The sequence below is a fragment of the Triticum urartu genome, chromosome 7A (genome assembly GCF_056163025.1).
Source record: "Triticum urartu cultivar PI428250 chromosome 7A, HENAU_Tu73, whole genome shotgun sequence".
Lineage (NCBI taxonomy): Eukaryota > Viridiplantae > Streptophyta > Magnoliopsida > Poales > Poaceae > Triticum > Triticum urartu.
The window spans coordinates 699,229,834-699,246,187 of NC_141879.1; the positions used below are offsets into that span (position 1 = coordinate 699,229,834).

Here is a 16,354-nt window from a genome sequence, read left to right on the forward strand (position 1 = left end):
TCGGCGGGGAGCATCATGGAATTGGCGATGAAGAAGGGTTGGTGATGACGAAGAACGAAGACCCCCCCCCTCCGGAGCCCCAAACGGACTCCAGATTTGGCCTCCCGATGAAGAACAGGAGGTGACGGCGGCTCCGTCTCGTGGATCGCAATAATTCTTTCTCCCTAAATTTTTTCTAGAAAAATAGGTATTTATGGAGTTGGAATCAGGATCTGCGGGGCCACCAGGTGAGGACAACCCACCTGGGCGCGCCAGGAGGGGGGCGCGCTCTGGTGGGTTGTGCCCACCTAGGTGCCCCCCTCCGGTGGTTATTGGATTCAGAAATTCTCTTTATTTGTATAAAAATTCCTCGCCAAGTTTCGTTCCATTTCAAAAACTTTTATTTCTGCACAAAAATAACACCATGATAGTTCTATTGAAAACGGCGACAATTTGGGGTTAGTTTCATTCAAATCATACAAATTAGAATCCAAAACAAGATGAAAAGCGTTAGGAAAAATAGATACGTTGGAGACGTATTAGTAACTGAAATACTCAATTCAGTCATGTGACCCCTGGCCGCCCTCACAGTACCTCTATTGTAATTTGCATGTTTTTCTTTTTCTTTTTCTTTTCTTTAGAACCAATATGCGCGTTTTCCTTGAATTCCCTGACAACATATAAGGCGATGTCATAGTCATGCATGCGCACCATTGGAATTGTGTGCGGGTGATCCGGTGATAAAACCATCTGCACATGTTTAGCCATGGATCAAGCATCGGAGAGTAGAGGTGCAGATCTGGGGCAGCGCGCAAGTCTGCCATCCATGTCAAAGTGAAGTTCCCCTCAAATTAAAAGTGAAAGGGGCGTTAGTAGCTAGCAAGAAATTTAGGTTCGACGGTGCTCAGCGAGTGGTTGAGATCTCAAAAGGGTCATATTTTTTACCGAGACAACAGTTGCCTCGGGAGATTTTGGCACATTTTTTTTCATTTTCTCTTTTATTTTGGGCTTTTATTTGGTCTTCTTTAAAATAATTCGGGATATAAAAAAACATCAAACTCAAAAAATGTGATTTTTTTAAGAAATCATAACACATGCACAACTTCAGAAAATGTTTGTGATTTTGAAGAAATGCTGGCATATCCTCCATTTTTTTTATCTTCTTTTGTATTTTCTTTAGTTTTTCCCCTATTTTTCTTTATTATACATTGGGTTTTCATTCTTTCTTCATTATGCGTTATACTTCTTTGTTTCTTTCTGGTTTCTTCGATTTTATTTCATTTCCCTTTTTGTTTCTTTGTCTGGTTTTACAGGTTATTTTCATTTAATTGATATTTTTGTCTTTTTAACATATATCTACATTTTTTATATGCAATGTACATATTTTGTATATAGCCGGACATTTTTTGACCTATGCATTAACCATTGATCAAATACATAATAAATATTTTTATGAAATATATGTTTTCAAGTCTACTATTTTGTAAATATTTCACATTTTATCTATAAATTGTGAACAATATGCACATAAATTTAAAACTTTTAAATACATAGTTTGAAATTTCCTAAATACTTCTTTTCAACATTTTTGTAAGATAAATTTTTTTGTTACATTTGTACAATTTGGTTTCAAAATTTTACAAACACATTTTTAAACCCGTGAACATTTCTAAAAATGTAATGTACAACAAATTTCTTTCAATTACACGAACATTTTTTACATTGCGCAAACTATTTTTTCTATGCCACGTACATTTTTCCAAAAGTGTGCCACTTTTAGAATGTCATAAAAAATTAGCACATATGGTTAAAAAATCATAAATATCAGATACATTTTTACACGTTTAACAATTTTCTGTTGCATGATTAACATTTTTCAAAACAATTGTAATTTATTTTTTGTAAGATATATTAAAAATGTTTTTGACATATTTTTGGTAAGATATCTCAAGAATAGAAACAAAATAAAACTAAAACAAAGATTTGACGAAAAAATAGAATGAAAAACAGAACAAAACATGTGTGTCGTGACATCAGCATGACACCACACTTGGTTACTAGGCCTGCGTGTACCTGTTACATGAGGCGAGGCCAGCTAGGGTCTCGCAATGGGCTACACATAGCCGCGCCCCTATTTGACAAACTACGTGCCAAATAGAAGTTACGCCCGCGTGGGAGAACTTGAGAAGAAAATCATGCAAACATGGGGGTACATCAGGCCCAGCAGTGGCCCATGTGAATGTATATTTTCACATGTTTCATTTAAAATGGATCCTTAATTTTCCCAAACCCTATATGGCGCCTTCATCGCCAGTTAAAGGCTAATTTGCCAACCGACACAAAACCACACCCCCTCTAGACTGGGACGACTATTTACCCTTCTTTTTCTGTTAAACTTCAAAAAAGAGTGCGGGTGACCTGACACGAAAGTTATGACGTCTTTGTTGAGAGATAACCACACTAACCAACTAGGACATTTTAAAGCTAGTGCCAATTCACTTCTGCTTCTCCTTTTCTTCTTTTTTAGTTCGCAGAAGCCCCTGATTTTGGGAAGCTTCCAAAGGCTTCCCGAACCAGTTTTCAGGATCACTGGTCGTCTCCAGACGGTTTTTTCTTTTTTTTTCTTGCTCCCTTTTCTGTTTCTTTATTTTTTTTAAATTTTGTATAACTTTTTTTAATTTTAATTTTCCCTTTCATAAATACTTGAACTTTTTTCAAATATATGTTTTCCTATAAAAAATCAATGAATTATTTCTAAATTCATGAACTTTTTATAAAAAATGGAGAAACTTTTTTCAAAACCCATGAAATTTTATATCAAATTAGGGAACCTTTTCAAAACCCATGAAATTTTTTCTAATTCGTGAACTTTTTTTCACAATTGATGTACTTTTTCGAAAATTGGTGGCTATTTTCCAAATGTGTGAACTTTTTTCAGGTTTGTGAACTTTTTTCAAAATTTCTGATATTTTGTCAAAACCGGTGAACTTTTCTTCATAATCGATGAAAATTTTAGTTTTTTGAACTTTTTGTCAAATTGATTATTTTTTGTCAAATTTGTGAACTTTTCTTCCAAACTGGTGAACTTTTTTTTAAAATAGATGAAGAATTCTTCAAATGTGCTATTTTCCCCTAAAATCTATAAACATGGTTAAACGATCAATGGAACAAATCGAGTGAAGCGAGCTCTCAGGCTACTTGGCCGGCCCAAGAGACCGAGCACGTGAGCGCCGGTCCGGCAACCTAATGTTCGAAGAGCTGACTAGGAGCTCCCTTTAATTTGTAATGTTCATAGTAAATCCTGTGTGGCGTCCATTGATGTCAAAATATGCTAAAACCTATATAGCTCCTCCAGCGCTGTTTTAGTATGTTTTACAAACCGGCACACACCTTCGGTCCGAATGGGCAGCCCATGTAAGACAGGAAGCGGGGAAGTTCGTCCAAGTTTTGTGAAGCTTCTGAAAGCTACCACGCCAGTCTAGTGTTTTTATTCTTGTTTTCCTGAACCAAGTTTTGTTCAGTTTATCTGGGGTTTTTTCGTTTCTTTTTGTTTTTTTCAAATGCGTGAACTTTTCTCAAATTGTTATATTGTTTCAGTTTTGTGAGTTTTTTTAAATTTCATGAACTCTTTCAAATCCGTGAACCTTTTCAGTTCTGCTAACTCTTTTAGTGAATGTTTTCTAATTTCATGAACTTTTTCGAATCCATGAACTTTTTTCAATATTTTGCTAACTTTGATAGTGAAGTTTTTGAACATTCATGAACTTTTTTTCAAATTCATGATTTTTCTCAAATCCATAAACTTTTTTAGGTTTTGCTAACATTTCTACTGAACTTTTTCTGATTTATGATTTTTTAAGTCCCTGCACTTGTTTCAAATTCATGAATGTTTTTTTTAAATTTGTGAACTTTTTCAAATTCATGCACAATTTTTTAAATTCGCAAACATTTTTGAAAACTCATGAAATATTCAATTTGGGAATATTTTCTAAATTCATGAACATTTTTGAATTCGTGAACATTTTGTAAATCCATGATCGTTTTCATAGATGTTTTTGACAGCTCGCAAGAGAATAAAAAACACAGGATTGCGCGAGTGCGAAGAAAACAGTCGAGCGAGCTATATGGGCCACGACACACGAGGGGAACGTGTTAGCGCCAGTAGTTTCGCGGCGCTTTAGGCGCCAACAAGGAGGACTCTCAAAATTGTCGGCCCCATTTGACGTGCTCACATCAGCATGTTCATCTTATCTTCAGTTTTTTGGAGGCTTTTTCGAAAAAACAGACAATTGCAATAACTTTTATATCGAGTTAAATATTTAAAGCCATATTAAATAACAAAAACATACTTCAGAAATGGTCAGTATGTGTTTAAAAAACATGCTAAGTCTGTCTTAAAAAATGTTCACCATATATTACAAAATAGTTCACCATATATTACAAAATAGTTCACCATATATTATAAAGATCTACCATGTATTAAAATGTTCATCATACATTATTAAGAATGTTCATATAATGAAAAATAAAAAATGTACTTTGTATATTACCAAAATGTAAACCATATATTGAGAATATGATTATTGTATAGGGAACCTATGCATAAGAAAGAAAAACAAAAAGGAAAAACCAAAACCCAGAAGAAAAGGAAATGAAAAAAAGGGGGCAAAAATTACCTAAAACCAGAATGAAAACCGAGGAAAAAGATAAAAATGAATTATAAATTATAAATAAAAAGGAAAATAAAATGGCTGGAAACCAGACAGCCCAGAAAAACCGAACAAAAAAAGCAAAAATAAAAATAAGTGAAACCGCTGATGAAGTTAAGGAACGCCATTTGGGCTGGCCCGGAGATCTATCACTCACTGGCGTCGCATTAACAATTTGATGCATGTAATCCTAAAAAAAACTATTTGATGCATGTGGGCGTCAACTAGAAATTGCCACGTGATACATACATTTGTTTGCACAAGCATCACACACCCTCCATCTTATCACTGCCTTTGTAGTGCCGCTGGCCACCTCTCCCACTCTGGAATCCCCACAATAATTGTGTTGTTCTCCTCAAGAACTCTTTTGTTATACTTGTACCTCGTCACCGCCCACTGGAAGACTACCATGTTAGCTATATAGAGAACAAGAAGAAGAACACATAGTAGTAGTTGGGTCACCGCTCATTTTGGTTGTCCCCACTCTGGCTCTTGCCGCTACTATCTCATGGCCGAGTCGATGAGAGCGGGTCGTTGACAAAGTTCCCGACGCCAAGTTCACTCGTGTAGAAGGTGGTTCCGAGGCTCAGCACCCCCTCCCACGACTAGTCTCCGGCCACAACGTGTTCATCAATATGAGATTGTCATCTATTAACCGTCAAAAAAAAAGATTGTCATCTATTCTGGCGCACAACCCAAACGACTCTTCAAAACTTTAGATGTTACTCTCCGTTGTGCTGGTATGATTTCATGGTCCCCCCTCCCCCAAAGTTTTGGCAGAACACCAAGATGCAAAATGTTGAGCTAGGGATGCCGACTTAGAAGGTAGGTCTTCAATGTACAACGATCCTTGTTGTTCGTGCGTGTTTCAGTTTTCTTCAAATTGATATGGGTTTGTTAGTTAATCTATACAATCTAATTGATATGGGTTTGTTAGTTAATCTATACAATCTTTTTCTTGATATTGTCTCTTGTAAATACGTAGAAATATTGCCCCACAAAAAAAATACATAGAAATGTTATCAAACACGAATGTTCAAGCTTGAATTACCGTATGCAGTTGATTTTTTATTTTTTTGCATGGGTATGCAGTCAATTTGAACCACTACTATGCACTTTTTGGTCTACATCCTCGAAGAAAAACAAAATTATGGAGGAGAAACCTCTCACCGTAGTTCCAACTACGACGGTTACAGGTCGAGTATCGATGAGGAAAATAACACTGCGTACACTTCTCAGTACGTGTCGCGTAGAGCAAACACAGAAATTGAAGAAAGTTTTTTTGTTTTTGGAAATTGATGAAAGCTACTAGCACCACAGAACCAGGGACGCGTTGGATCAGGTGCCTGGTCCAAAGAAACTGGACCGCGACACATTCTAACCACCGCACTGAACCTCGCACCTGCACACGATGCCTCCCCGGCGGTCGCAGCTTAACCTGTATGGTCCATGGTGTCCGCGAGCGCATCGATCCAACCATTTAAAGCTGCTTCACGTTTCTATGAGTATTAGTTAAGTTCGGAGTTTAAGCGGTCTTCCTATTTGCCGGCCATGCAAGTGCCGGAGCAGGACCTGATGAGCCCTGGCGGCGCTTCGTCGTCGCTGTTGTTCCCCACCTCCTCGCTGCCACGCGAGGGTCGGATGATCACCGTGCTGAGCATCGACGGCGGCGGCGTGCGCGGGATCATCCCCGGCACCATTCTCGCTTTCCTCGAACAAAAACTCCAGGTGACCTTTTCCAAATACTTTCATCATGCCTGCTCTTGCATGCATGCATCCAGTTTTCCATGTATAGTGTAACATGTTCTTTTTTTGCTTTTTTTTTTGAAAGCACTGGTAACATGTTGGTCTAACGAGTTGTTTGGGTGTGTAGGAGATTGATGGGTCGCCGGACGCGAGGATCGCGGATTACTTCGACGTGGTCGCCGGAACGAGCACCGGTGGTCTGGTGGCCACCATGCTCACCGCGCCCAACACCCAGCGCCGCCCGCTCTACGCCGCCAAGGACATCAATAAATTTTACCTCGAGCACTGCCCGAATATCTTCCCTACCGTCTGGTGAGGATTACATACTGTATTTCTTTTTTGAGGGGTGTGAGGATTACATACTGTATGACTTGTTGGAGATATTAGCACTTTTCCGATTAGACTTATCCACGAGTAAACAGTAAGCATGGCATAAAAGGTATGCATCTCATAGCGATACCTAAGCATACTAGCGCGTGCAGAACATAGAATCGAACCTTCTATGAGCAGCACATATACGGCTAGCATAAGTACGAGTAAACGAGGGATGAACAGATCATACCCTCCGGTTGGCCAGGCCAACGCGGCGGCTGCAGCAGCAGCCTCGGCGTCGTCCGTGGCCTTCTTCTTAGCAGCGGCGTCATCGGCCATGGTGTCGATGCAGAGGAAGTAGTGGAAGCAGAGGCGAACAGAGTTGGGGACGAATCGGGAGCAGCCGCGTCGAGACGCTCCCCAAAAATCTTATTGCCGTTCTCCCGGGTAGGATCTCGAACGACAGGGTTCCGGAGGCATCTGCTCTCCCGACCAGCCGTGCACGCGGTCGTCGGGATGGGATCGCCGGAGGCAGCACAGAGTGAGGAACAGTAGATGACGGCTAGGTCATGTGATAGGGAGTGAGTGAACTAAACTAGGTTACTTCACTGGCTAGAGCCTTCTTATATAGTCCGTAAGGAAGAAAGTCGTGTGCCTTGCCGAGGCCCACGACCGAGTCGGCCCACTCCTGGCAAGGGAGTCGACGAATACGCGGGTCCTGGCAAGAGAGTCGATGAATCCCGGCATCGCAAGTCAGCCCACAGTCCAACGTCTTGGACAGTGGCCCACCTGTTAACGACTCGTTAATTAATCCCTGATTAATTAATTCATTTCTGAGCGGCAAAAATAAGCTTCGGCTCATTCCCGCAACTCGCGGCGCGCGCGCGCGTCGTGACGAGGCGTGGCGAGGCGGGCGGAGGAGGAGGAGCGCGCGTGTACCACCCCTCTTCCCAAGCTCCCAATGGCAAGTGGTAGAGCAACCCTTATAAAGGGGTCTCAACTCTCCTCAACTAGCAAGGTGGGACTAAACTTCCCATCACCTGCCATCTCATACATGTGCCTCAAGATTAACCAGGGATTAGTGTCTTATATGGGCCTAAGCCCATCCATAATCCAACAATCCCTCACCAGATCTCGAGGCACATAAGTTTGTCACCTATTCCAAACAATGTTTGATATACCAGAATTTTCAGTGGAGACTGTTAAGTTGAACTTCCACCTAGAGCAACAGTATTAGACTTCTTCACAACTGAACAATGGACTATGCCTTGAATTGTCAGTTTGGCGTGCAGAAGTTTCGCCTATTGTCAGCTGATACATGGCTGCCGAAGGCTAAACCCCACGGATGGAGCTTATTAGTCATACTCCGTACCTTCTCATGAGCTTAATAGAGATTACCCAATCTCATAGACTGTGACCAGCAGTCGGGCTCACATAGGTGTGTTCCTCCAAAGAATGCTTTGTAGGTTAGCATCTTGCTTACACAAACTTTGAAACACATTAAGACAAAAGTCAGCCCGCCTTACAGAATTGAGAGTATTGTACATCTCCAACGGAGTGGGTTAATTAAGGATACTCTCCTCAGTTGACCGCTGGATTGTCTTCCCAGGTCCTAATTCACGGGATCTCCGATCACATAGGTTGGGTTACCCCCATGGCAACTTACGTGGGTCTCATACCCATCTCCCTCGATGCATTTTCTATCACAATCCGTGATAGCCCTTTCGTAAAAGGGTCTGCCAGATTCTTAGCCGTCTGGATATAATCCAACGCTATTACTCCAGAGTTTCTTGATTTTCTGACAGATTTCAATCTTCTTTTTATGTGCTTTTTGGATTTCATGTTGTCCTTTGAACTCTTAGCCTTGGCAATCACTGTTTGATTGTCACAGTTCATAAGGAAAGCCGGCACTGGTTTATCAACCATCGGCAAATCCATCAAAAGCTGTCGAAGCCATTCTGCTTCAATGCATGATGTGTCTAATGCTGTGAGTTCTGCTTCCATAGTCGATCTGGTTAAGATCGTCTGCTTGCAAGACTTCCAGGAAACAGCACCACCACCAAGTGTGAAGACATGTCCACTTGTGGCTTTCATCTCATCAGCATCAGATATCCTTCGAATCACTATACCCCTCAAGTACCGTCGGGTACCCAGAATAGTGAATTCCATAGTTCACAGTACCTTGCAAATAACGCATCACTCGCTCAACAGCATGCCAGTGCGCATCTCCCGGATTGGAAACAAACCGGCTTAGTTTGCACACAGCAAATGAGATGTCAAGACGAGTAGCACATGCTAGGTACATCAGTGAACCAACCACTTGAGAATATCTCAATTGATCTACAGCCGTGCCTTCGAACTTTCGAATTCGCATGCTAGGATCATATGGTGTTGCAGAAGGTTTGCAGTCCGAATATCCAAAACGGCTCAAAATCTTCTCAACATAGTGGGATTGCAAAAGTGTAATTCCACCCTCAGAATTTCTCAGTAGCTTGATGTTCAGGATAACATTAGCCACACCCAGGTCCTTCATCTCAAAGTTGTGAGATAGAAAAGACTTGACCTCCTCAATGACCTTGAGGTGGGTCCCAAATATCAGTATGTCATCGACATACAGACACAGTATAACTCCTTCGCCCCCACCATAGCGATAGTATACACATTTGTCAGCTTCGTTCACAACAAAGCCAGCAGATGTCAGAGTAGTGTTGAACTTCTCATGCCATTGCTTAGGCGCTTTTCAGGCCATACAAAGATTTCACTAGCTTACACACCTTTCTTTCCTGACCATTTACTACAAAGCCATCCGGCTGTTGCATGTAAATTTCCTCGTCTAGCTCTCCGTTAAGGAAAGCCGTCTTAACGTCCATCTGATAAATGAGAAGACCATGCGAGGCAGCCAAAGCGAGTAACACTCGAATGGTTGTCAGTCTAGCCACAGGTGAATAAGTGTCAAAGAAATCCTCTTCTTCTTTCTGAGTATAACCCTTGGCCACAAGCCTAGCCTTGTACTTTTCAACAGTACCATCGGGCCTAAGCTTCCTTTTGAACACCCACTTACATCCTAATGGCCGACAACCATAAGGACGATCAGTGATCTCCCATGTCCCGTTAGCCAAGATGGAATCCATCTCACTACGGACCGCATCCTTCCAGTAGTCAGCATCCGGAGATGCATAAGCTTCTGAAATGGAGCTGAGAGTATCATCATCCACGAGGTACACGAGGAAATCATCACCAAATGACTTTGCAGTCCTCTGTCTCTTGCTCCTAACAGGAGCTTCCTCGTTATCTTCCTTGAAACTCTTATCACTTTTATGTTCATAATATTCCATCGGAATAGCAGGTTCAGGAGTCTCATCAAATTTCAGTCTATAATTGCTTTGCATATATTTCATGGGGAAAATATCCTTAAAGAATGTAGCATCCCTAGACTCTATAATTGTACCGACCTTCTGGTCAAGTACCTCAGATTTCACCACTAGAAATCTATAGCCAACGCTATGCTTGGCATAGCCAAGAAAAACACAGTCCACGGTCTTTGGTCCCATCTTGCGCTTTTTGATTATCGGCACGTTGACTTTCGCCAAACAGCCCCAAGTGCGCAAGTAAGAGAGTGTAGTTCTCTTCTTTTCCCATTGCTCATAGGGAGTAGTCTCATTATCCTTTGTGGGAACTTTATTCAGAACATGACAAGATGTCAATACAGCCTCCCCCCACCATGCCTTGGATAAACCCGATGTATCTAACATGGCGTTAACCAAATCAGTTAGAGTACGGTTTTTCCGTCCGGCAACCCTGTTTGACTGGGGTGAGTAAGGAGGCGTCCTCTCATGAATAATGCCATGTTCCACACAGAATAAATCAAACTCATTAGAAAAGTACTCTCCACCACGATCAGACCGGACTCGTTTTATTTTCTTCTCAAGTTGGTTCTCAACTTCAGCCTTATAGACTTTAAAGTAGTGTAGAGCCTCATCCTTAGTATTTAACAAATACACATAGCAGAATCTAGTGGAATCATCAATCAGAGTCATGAAGTATTTCTTTCCACCTTTAGTCAACACACCATTCATCTCACAGAGATCTGAATGTATGAGCTCTAGAAGTGCCAGGTGTCTCTCCTTCGCAGGCTTGTGAGGCTTACGAGGTTGCTTAGCTTGCACACACGCATGGCACTTAGAGCCTTTGGCTAAAGTGAAACTCGGGATTAAATCCATCTTAGCTAGCCGCGTCATACAACCGAGATTTATGTGACAAAGACGTGAATGCCAAACCTCAGATTCGTTCACATTAGAATAAATTTGGTTCACGACTTTATTACAGAAACCCTTCAGGGAAAGGCGGAATAAACCACCACAATCATATCCTTTTCCAACAAATAGTCCATACTGAGATACGACTACTTTGTTAGACTCAAATACTAACTTAAACCCTTCTTTGCATAGAACGGAGCCACTAACGAGATTCTTCTTTATGGCGGGGACATGATGCACGTTCTTCAGTTGCACGATCTTTCCCGAAGTAAACTTCAGATCTACCGTGTCAACACCATGAACAGAAGCATGCGAGCCATTCCCCATCAGGACGGAACAATCTCGTGTGACCTGGTAGGAAGAAAACAAAGACACATCAGCACACACATGAATATTGGCCCCAGTTTCAATCCACCAATCGGTGGACTGACAGACTGAAAGTATGGTAAACAGATTACCATACCCAAATGCCGCGTCATTGTTGTTCAGAGTGACATTCACAGACTTGGAGTCCTGTGCTGGCTTCTTATACTTGTTTGGGCACTTGTTTGCCCAATGTTCATCTGAACCACAAGTAAAGCAGCCATCTCTCTCTTTTTCTTTCTTCTTACCCTTCTTCTTAAAGGTAGTATTCTGCTGGACAGAGTTCTTTCCCTTGAACTTGTGGAAGTTCTTCTGCACCACATTGGCGCTAGAAGAACCCTCTGCCCCTTTCACATGCGAGTCCTTTGCTCTCGAGTTATGCTCAACACTGAGATGACCAATGACATCCTCAACAGAGAATTCACGTCTCAAGTGCTTGAGAGAAGTAGCAAAGTTCCTCCAACTAGGAGGGAGTTTTGCAATAATGCAACCCGCGACAAACTTGTCCGGTAACTCACACTTCAGGAGCTCCAGCTCCTTAGCAATGCACTGTATCTCATGAGCCTGGTCCAATACAGAACGGTTATCAACCATCCTGTAATCATGAAACTGCTTCATGGCATATAGCTCACTGCCAGCATCAGTTGCACCGAATTTGACTTCGAGCGCATCCCACAAGTTTTTTGGCAACACCCATATGAATATAGGCGTCAACCAACTTGTCTCCAATCACACTCAGAACTGCTCCCAGAAAGATTGTGGTTGCCTCCCTGAACGCCTTCTCCTCTTCAGGAGCAACCGTTTCTATGAGGGACATACCACCAACCCAGAACATGTTCATCGCTGTGAGTCACAAGGTGGTCCTAGTCTGCCAACGCTTAAAATGCGTCCCGGTAAACTTTTCCGGTTTCAGAGTAGCAGCAAAGCCTTGAATCGAAAAGTGCCTAAAATAAGGTTTTTGGATTGTTGGAGATATTAGCACTTTTCCGATTAGGCTTATCCACGAGTAAACAGTAAGCATGGCATAAAAGGTATGCATCTCATAGCGATACCTAAGCATACTAGCGCATGCAGAACATAGAATCGAACCTTCTATGAGCAGCACATATACGGCTAGCATAAGTACGAGTAAACGAGGGATGAACAGATCATACCCTCCGGTTGGCCAGGCCAACGCGGCGGCTGCAGCAGCAGCCTCGGCGTCGTCCGTGGCCTTCTTCTTAGCGGCGGCATCGTCGGCCATGGTGTCGATGCAGAGGAAGTAGTGGAAGCAGAGGCGAACAAAGTTGGGGACGGATCGGGATCAGTCGCATCGAGACGCTCCCCAAAAACCTTATTGCCGTTCTCAACCCGCGGCGTGCGTGCGCGTGTCGTGACGAGGCGTGGCGAGGCAGGCGGCGGAGGAGGAGGAGCGCGCGTGTACCACTCCTTTTTCCAAACTCCCAATGGCAAGTGGTAGAGCAGCCCTTATAAAGGGGTCTCAACTCTCCTCAAGTGAGACTAAACTTCCCACCACCTGCCATCTCATACATGGGCCTCAAGATTAACCAGAGATTAGTGTCTTATATGGGCCTAAACCCATCCATAATCCAACATGACCCAGTCTCAGTCCAGAGCCATCTTCCCTGCCGTCTGGTGAGGATTACATACCGAGTTTTTGACCTTCTCTCCACACCTCTCTCCACATATAGATCGCAGTCTATATTGCAAGATGATAGACACACCATCATCATCAACTTGGTTTTCTATAAGAGTAGAGATGGAGCAAGTCTTTTGCCTCGTCTAAAAGAATAACGATTCAACTCTGTATCAGGAAACACCATCACTTTCTCTTCATCACTTTACTCAGCCACCTTCGAGCCTGAGTACCACAGGGCTCATCCTTGCTTCCTGTGAAAATACTCATTGGTCACCGACGCTATCAGGTTTGCCGCGCTGCGACGTAGTTTTTGAGCTTCTGGTTTCTGCAACCCAGACCAGTACGACAACTAATAAAAAATTAGGAAAATGGTACTAGTGACACAATTGCTACTCCAGTCACAATGACACCTCTGATACCGACATGAAAAGCTTGTCCAACTTAGCAGTATCATCTACTGAACTACGCACTGCAGCGAATTAAAAGGACACTTAATCACACTCTAGATATATCTCGATATTGGACATGGAAAGAAAAATGATCAATCCCCTCGTCAAGATAGCAAAGCATACATTTGAAGCTGCCCATCCAGCCTCTATGCAACAGGGGTATCTTTAGTGAGAATGTTTTTCTTACTTAAGAGACACAAAAAGACATTAATTTTTAACAAGATCTTAATAAACCACAGACGAAAAGGAAAGTTTACTTGCCTAGCTAGCCTTAATAGCAATGTACATCGAACGAATTGTGAACTGGCCAGACTTGGTAGGAGACCAAACACATTTATCCTGCCCCACCCCAGGTTTCTCCTGAAACTGAGACAACTCAAGCCATCACAAAGAACCACAGCTACTGTTATATTTCTAATATTAGACAGATTATATAACCTAGAGCACTTTGAAGACTCAACGAGAGTACTTATGAGCTCTACACAATCTGTTGTGCAGCAAAGGGCTGGGCTTATTCAAGAGCATGATGGGACCCAAGTACAGTGGCCAGCACCTGCACTCAATCCTGAAGAAGCAGCTCGGTGACACACGAATCAGTCAGACACTCAAGAGCATCGTCATCCCCACTTTCGACATCAAGCTCCTTCAACCTATCATCTTCTCAACCTACGACGTACGTACATAGAAGAACAGAAACACATACATCTGTATAAACAACATGTCATCCACTCGACCATGAAAAAAAATCTGTACGTTACAGGCCAAGAAGGATGTCTCCAAGAATGCTCTTCTGTCGGATGTCTGCATCAGCACGTCCGCCGCTCCAACCTACCTCCCCGGGCACCATTTCAAGACCAAGGACAAAGACGGCAAGACCCGGGCCTTTAACCTCATCGACGGGGGTGTCGCAGCCAACAATCCGGTACGTTGCCCAAATTAGGCTTAAGATCTATACCAATTGACTTCTGTGATGTTGATACGTTTCTCACTGGCATACATTTATTTGCATAGACCCTTGTGGCGATCACCCACGTAAGCAAGCAGATCATAAAGAAGAAACAGAATCTCGGTAAGTTCATGGTCCTCTCGCTGGGCACTGGCACCGCCAAGGTCAAAGAGAACTTCGACGCTGCCGAGTGCAGCAAGTGGGGCCTTCTCGGGTGGCTCTATAACGGGGGCACCACGCCGATCATCGACAGCTTCTGCCAGGCCAGCGCCGACCTCGTCGATATCCAGGCATCCGTGCTTTTCGAGGCGCTACAGTGCGACATGCACTACTTGCGGATCCAGGATGAGCTCCCGGGCGAAACGGCCTCCGTGGACGTGTCCACGACAGAGAACCTCAAAAGGCTCATTGATGTTGGCAAGGCATTGCTGAAGAAGCAGGCGTGCAAGGTGGACATCGAGACAGGCAAGAACAAGGACGACCTAGAGAGGGGCACCAACGAGGAAGAACTTACCCATTTCGCCCGCATGTTGTCGCACGAGCGCAAAGCCAGACTTGGGGAGGCGGGTCTCAAAACTTAGATATGACTCTAAGAATATCGGCCCGGTTTGAATTTGATGACCTACGCCATCAAGCGCTCTGTATGCAAGCAATGATTTATCTGATATTTGTTGTGCGTGCTTTAAATAAAGATTGTGAATCTCGTCACATCAGCGAGGTTGCATTGCAATATAAACTAGTAGGGTGGCCTAATGCATGGTTAGATTTGTCACGTTTTAAAACACTTTTATTTTTTATTTGTTTTACACTAATTTTGTGGCATTAGTTGCCATTCAGTACACATACCTACTTATAGAAAAGCTTGTACCCGAATGTGCTGTGAATAAACTTCATTTGGGAGTATTTCAGCTATTTTATTTGGTTCCATGAAAATCATTATTTGATTTTATTCATCACCCAATATATCCTTACACATGTGGAAAATGATTATACAACTTTTAACCGAACTCTACTAGAAGACTTTCTACTAAGTGTCTCCTTATGTCAAACTACATAATATCGTATTATTTCTTCTTTTATCTTTTCCCCGTTTCATTCACCAGCCCGTCGGTCTATATCTTCCCATCAACAATTTTCAGATTAAGATGAAGAAGTGGAGACGAGCAAAGTGATCATGGGAAGGAGCTGGAATTAGGGTACATGGTTGCCGCCACCACGGGCGGGTTGGGGCATAACCCTTGCACTTATATGGGGTGCCGCTACCGCGCATGAAACAGTGGATGTGGACACCGTGGGAGGGAGGAAGGACTCCTAGGTGTTAGGAGATGGATGTGACTATCTCGCATGAGTCAAGCATCGCCGCCGCATGAGGAACTAGGGGGTGTGGTCGTGCGGGATGGGCGTGGGAAGGAGCAATGACTAAAGTTCAGCGGAGAGAGATGCATTTATTTGAGACGGCTGGGTTGTATCCATCCTTGTGTATGCGTCAGCGTCAGGGAGGTTTTTTTTTTACGATTTCATCTCATCTCAAGGGTAAAAATGTTAATGTTTGCAAAAAATGATAAAGTGTGTACCTGCTTACAGTCTCAATGCATGTTCAACTAATGGAATTGGCAAATCCTTTACTCGATGCAAAATTTCAACGATATAATTGGAACCAGGAATTTGTGACTACCTTGTGGGCGTATGAGTAAAATCTAAGTGGTTTAATCTCTTTTCGGGTTTGGGGGGGGGGGGGGGGGGGGGGACATGACACAATGACTAGTGTAAATCAAAGATGCCATCGGATTTAGTTACACCCGACTTAACTCAGTATCCGAGTAAAACCGACAAAGCACACTACACCTATGATGGAAATACCACCCAGATTCATGAATCACAAAAAAACACCTTTGTAGAGCTTTATCCGGGAGTTTGAGGCCTCATTGATATACGTAAAATGAGCCCGAAGGTAA

The 16,354-nt window shown here is 42.8% G+C and overlaps 1 protein-coding gene across 1 annotated transcript; it reads left to right on the forward strand.

The window, feature by feature from the left end:
- Positions 1–6,116: 6,116 nt before the first annotated feature.
- On the forward strand, positions 6,117–15,302 carry LOC125523447 (patatin-like protein 2). The gene is made up of 5 exons (XM_048688479.1): positions 6,117–6,416; positions 6,562–6,746; positions 13,952–14,126; positions 14,214–14,375; positions 14,465–15,302. Exons 1-5 carry the CDS (start codon positions 6,240–6,242, stop codon positions 14,978–14,980), a joined length of 1,215 nt encoding a protein of 404 aa, XP_048544436.1. The 5' UTR covers positions 6,117–6,239; the 3' UTR covers positions 14,981–15,302.
- The last annotated feature ends 1,052 nt before the right edge of the window (positions 15,303–16,354 follow it).

Excerpts from the sequence above, each read along its gene's own strand:
- LOC125523447 (XM_048688479.1), top strand. The coding sequence starts at position 6,240 with ATGCAAGTGCCGGAGCAGGACCTGATGAGCCCTGGCGGCGCTTCGTCG. Across the intron at positions 6,417-6,561 it reads TCCTCGAACAAAAACTCCAG|GAGATTGATGGGTCGCCGGA; the intron begins GTGACCTTTTCC and ends TTGGGTGTGTAG. Across the intron at positions 6,747-13,951 it reads AATATCTTCCCTACCGTCTG|CAAAGGGCTGGGCTTATTCA; the intron begins GTGAGGATTACA and ends TCTGTTGTGCAG.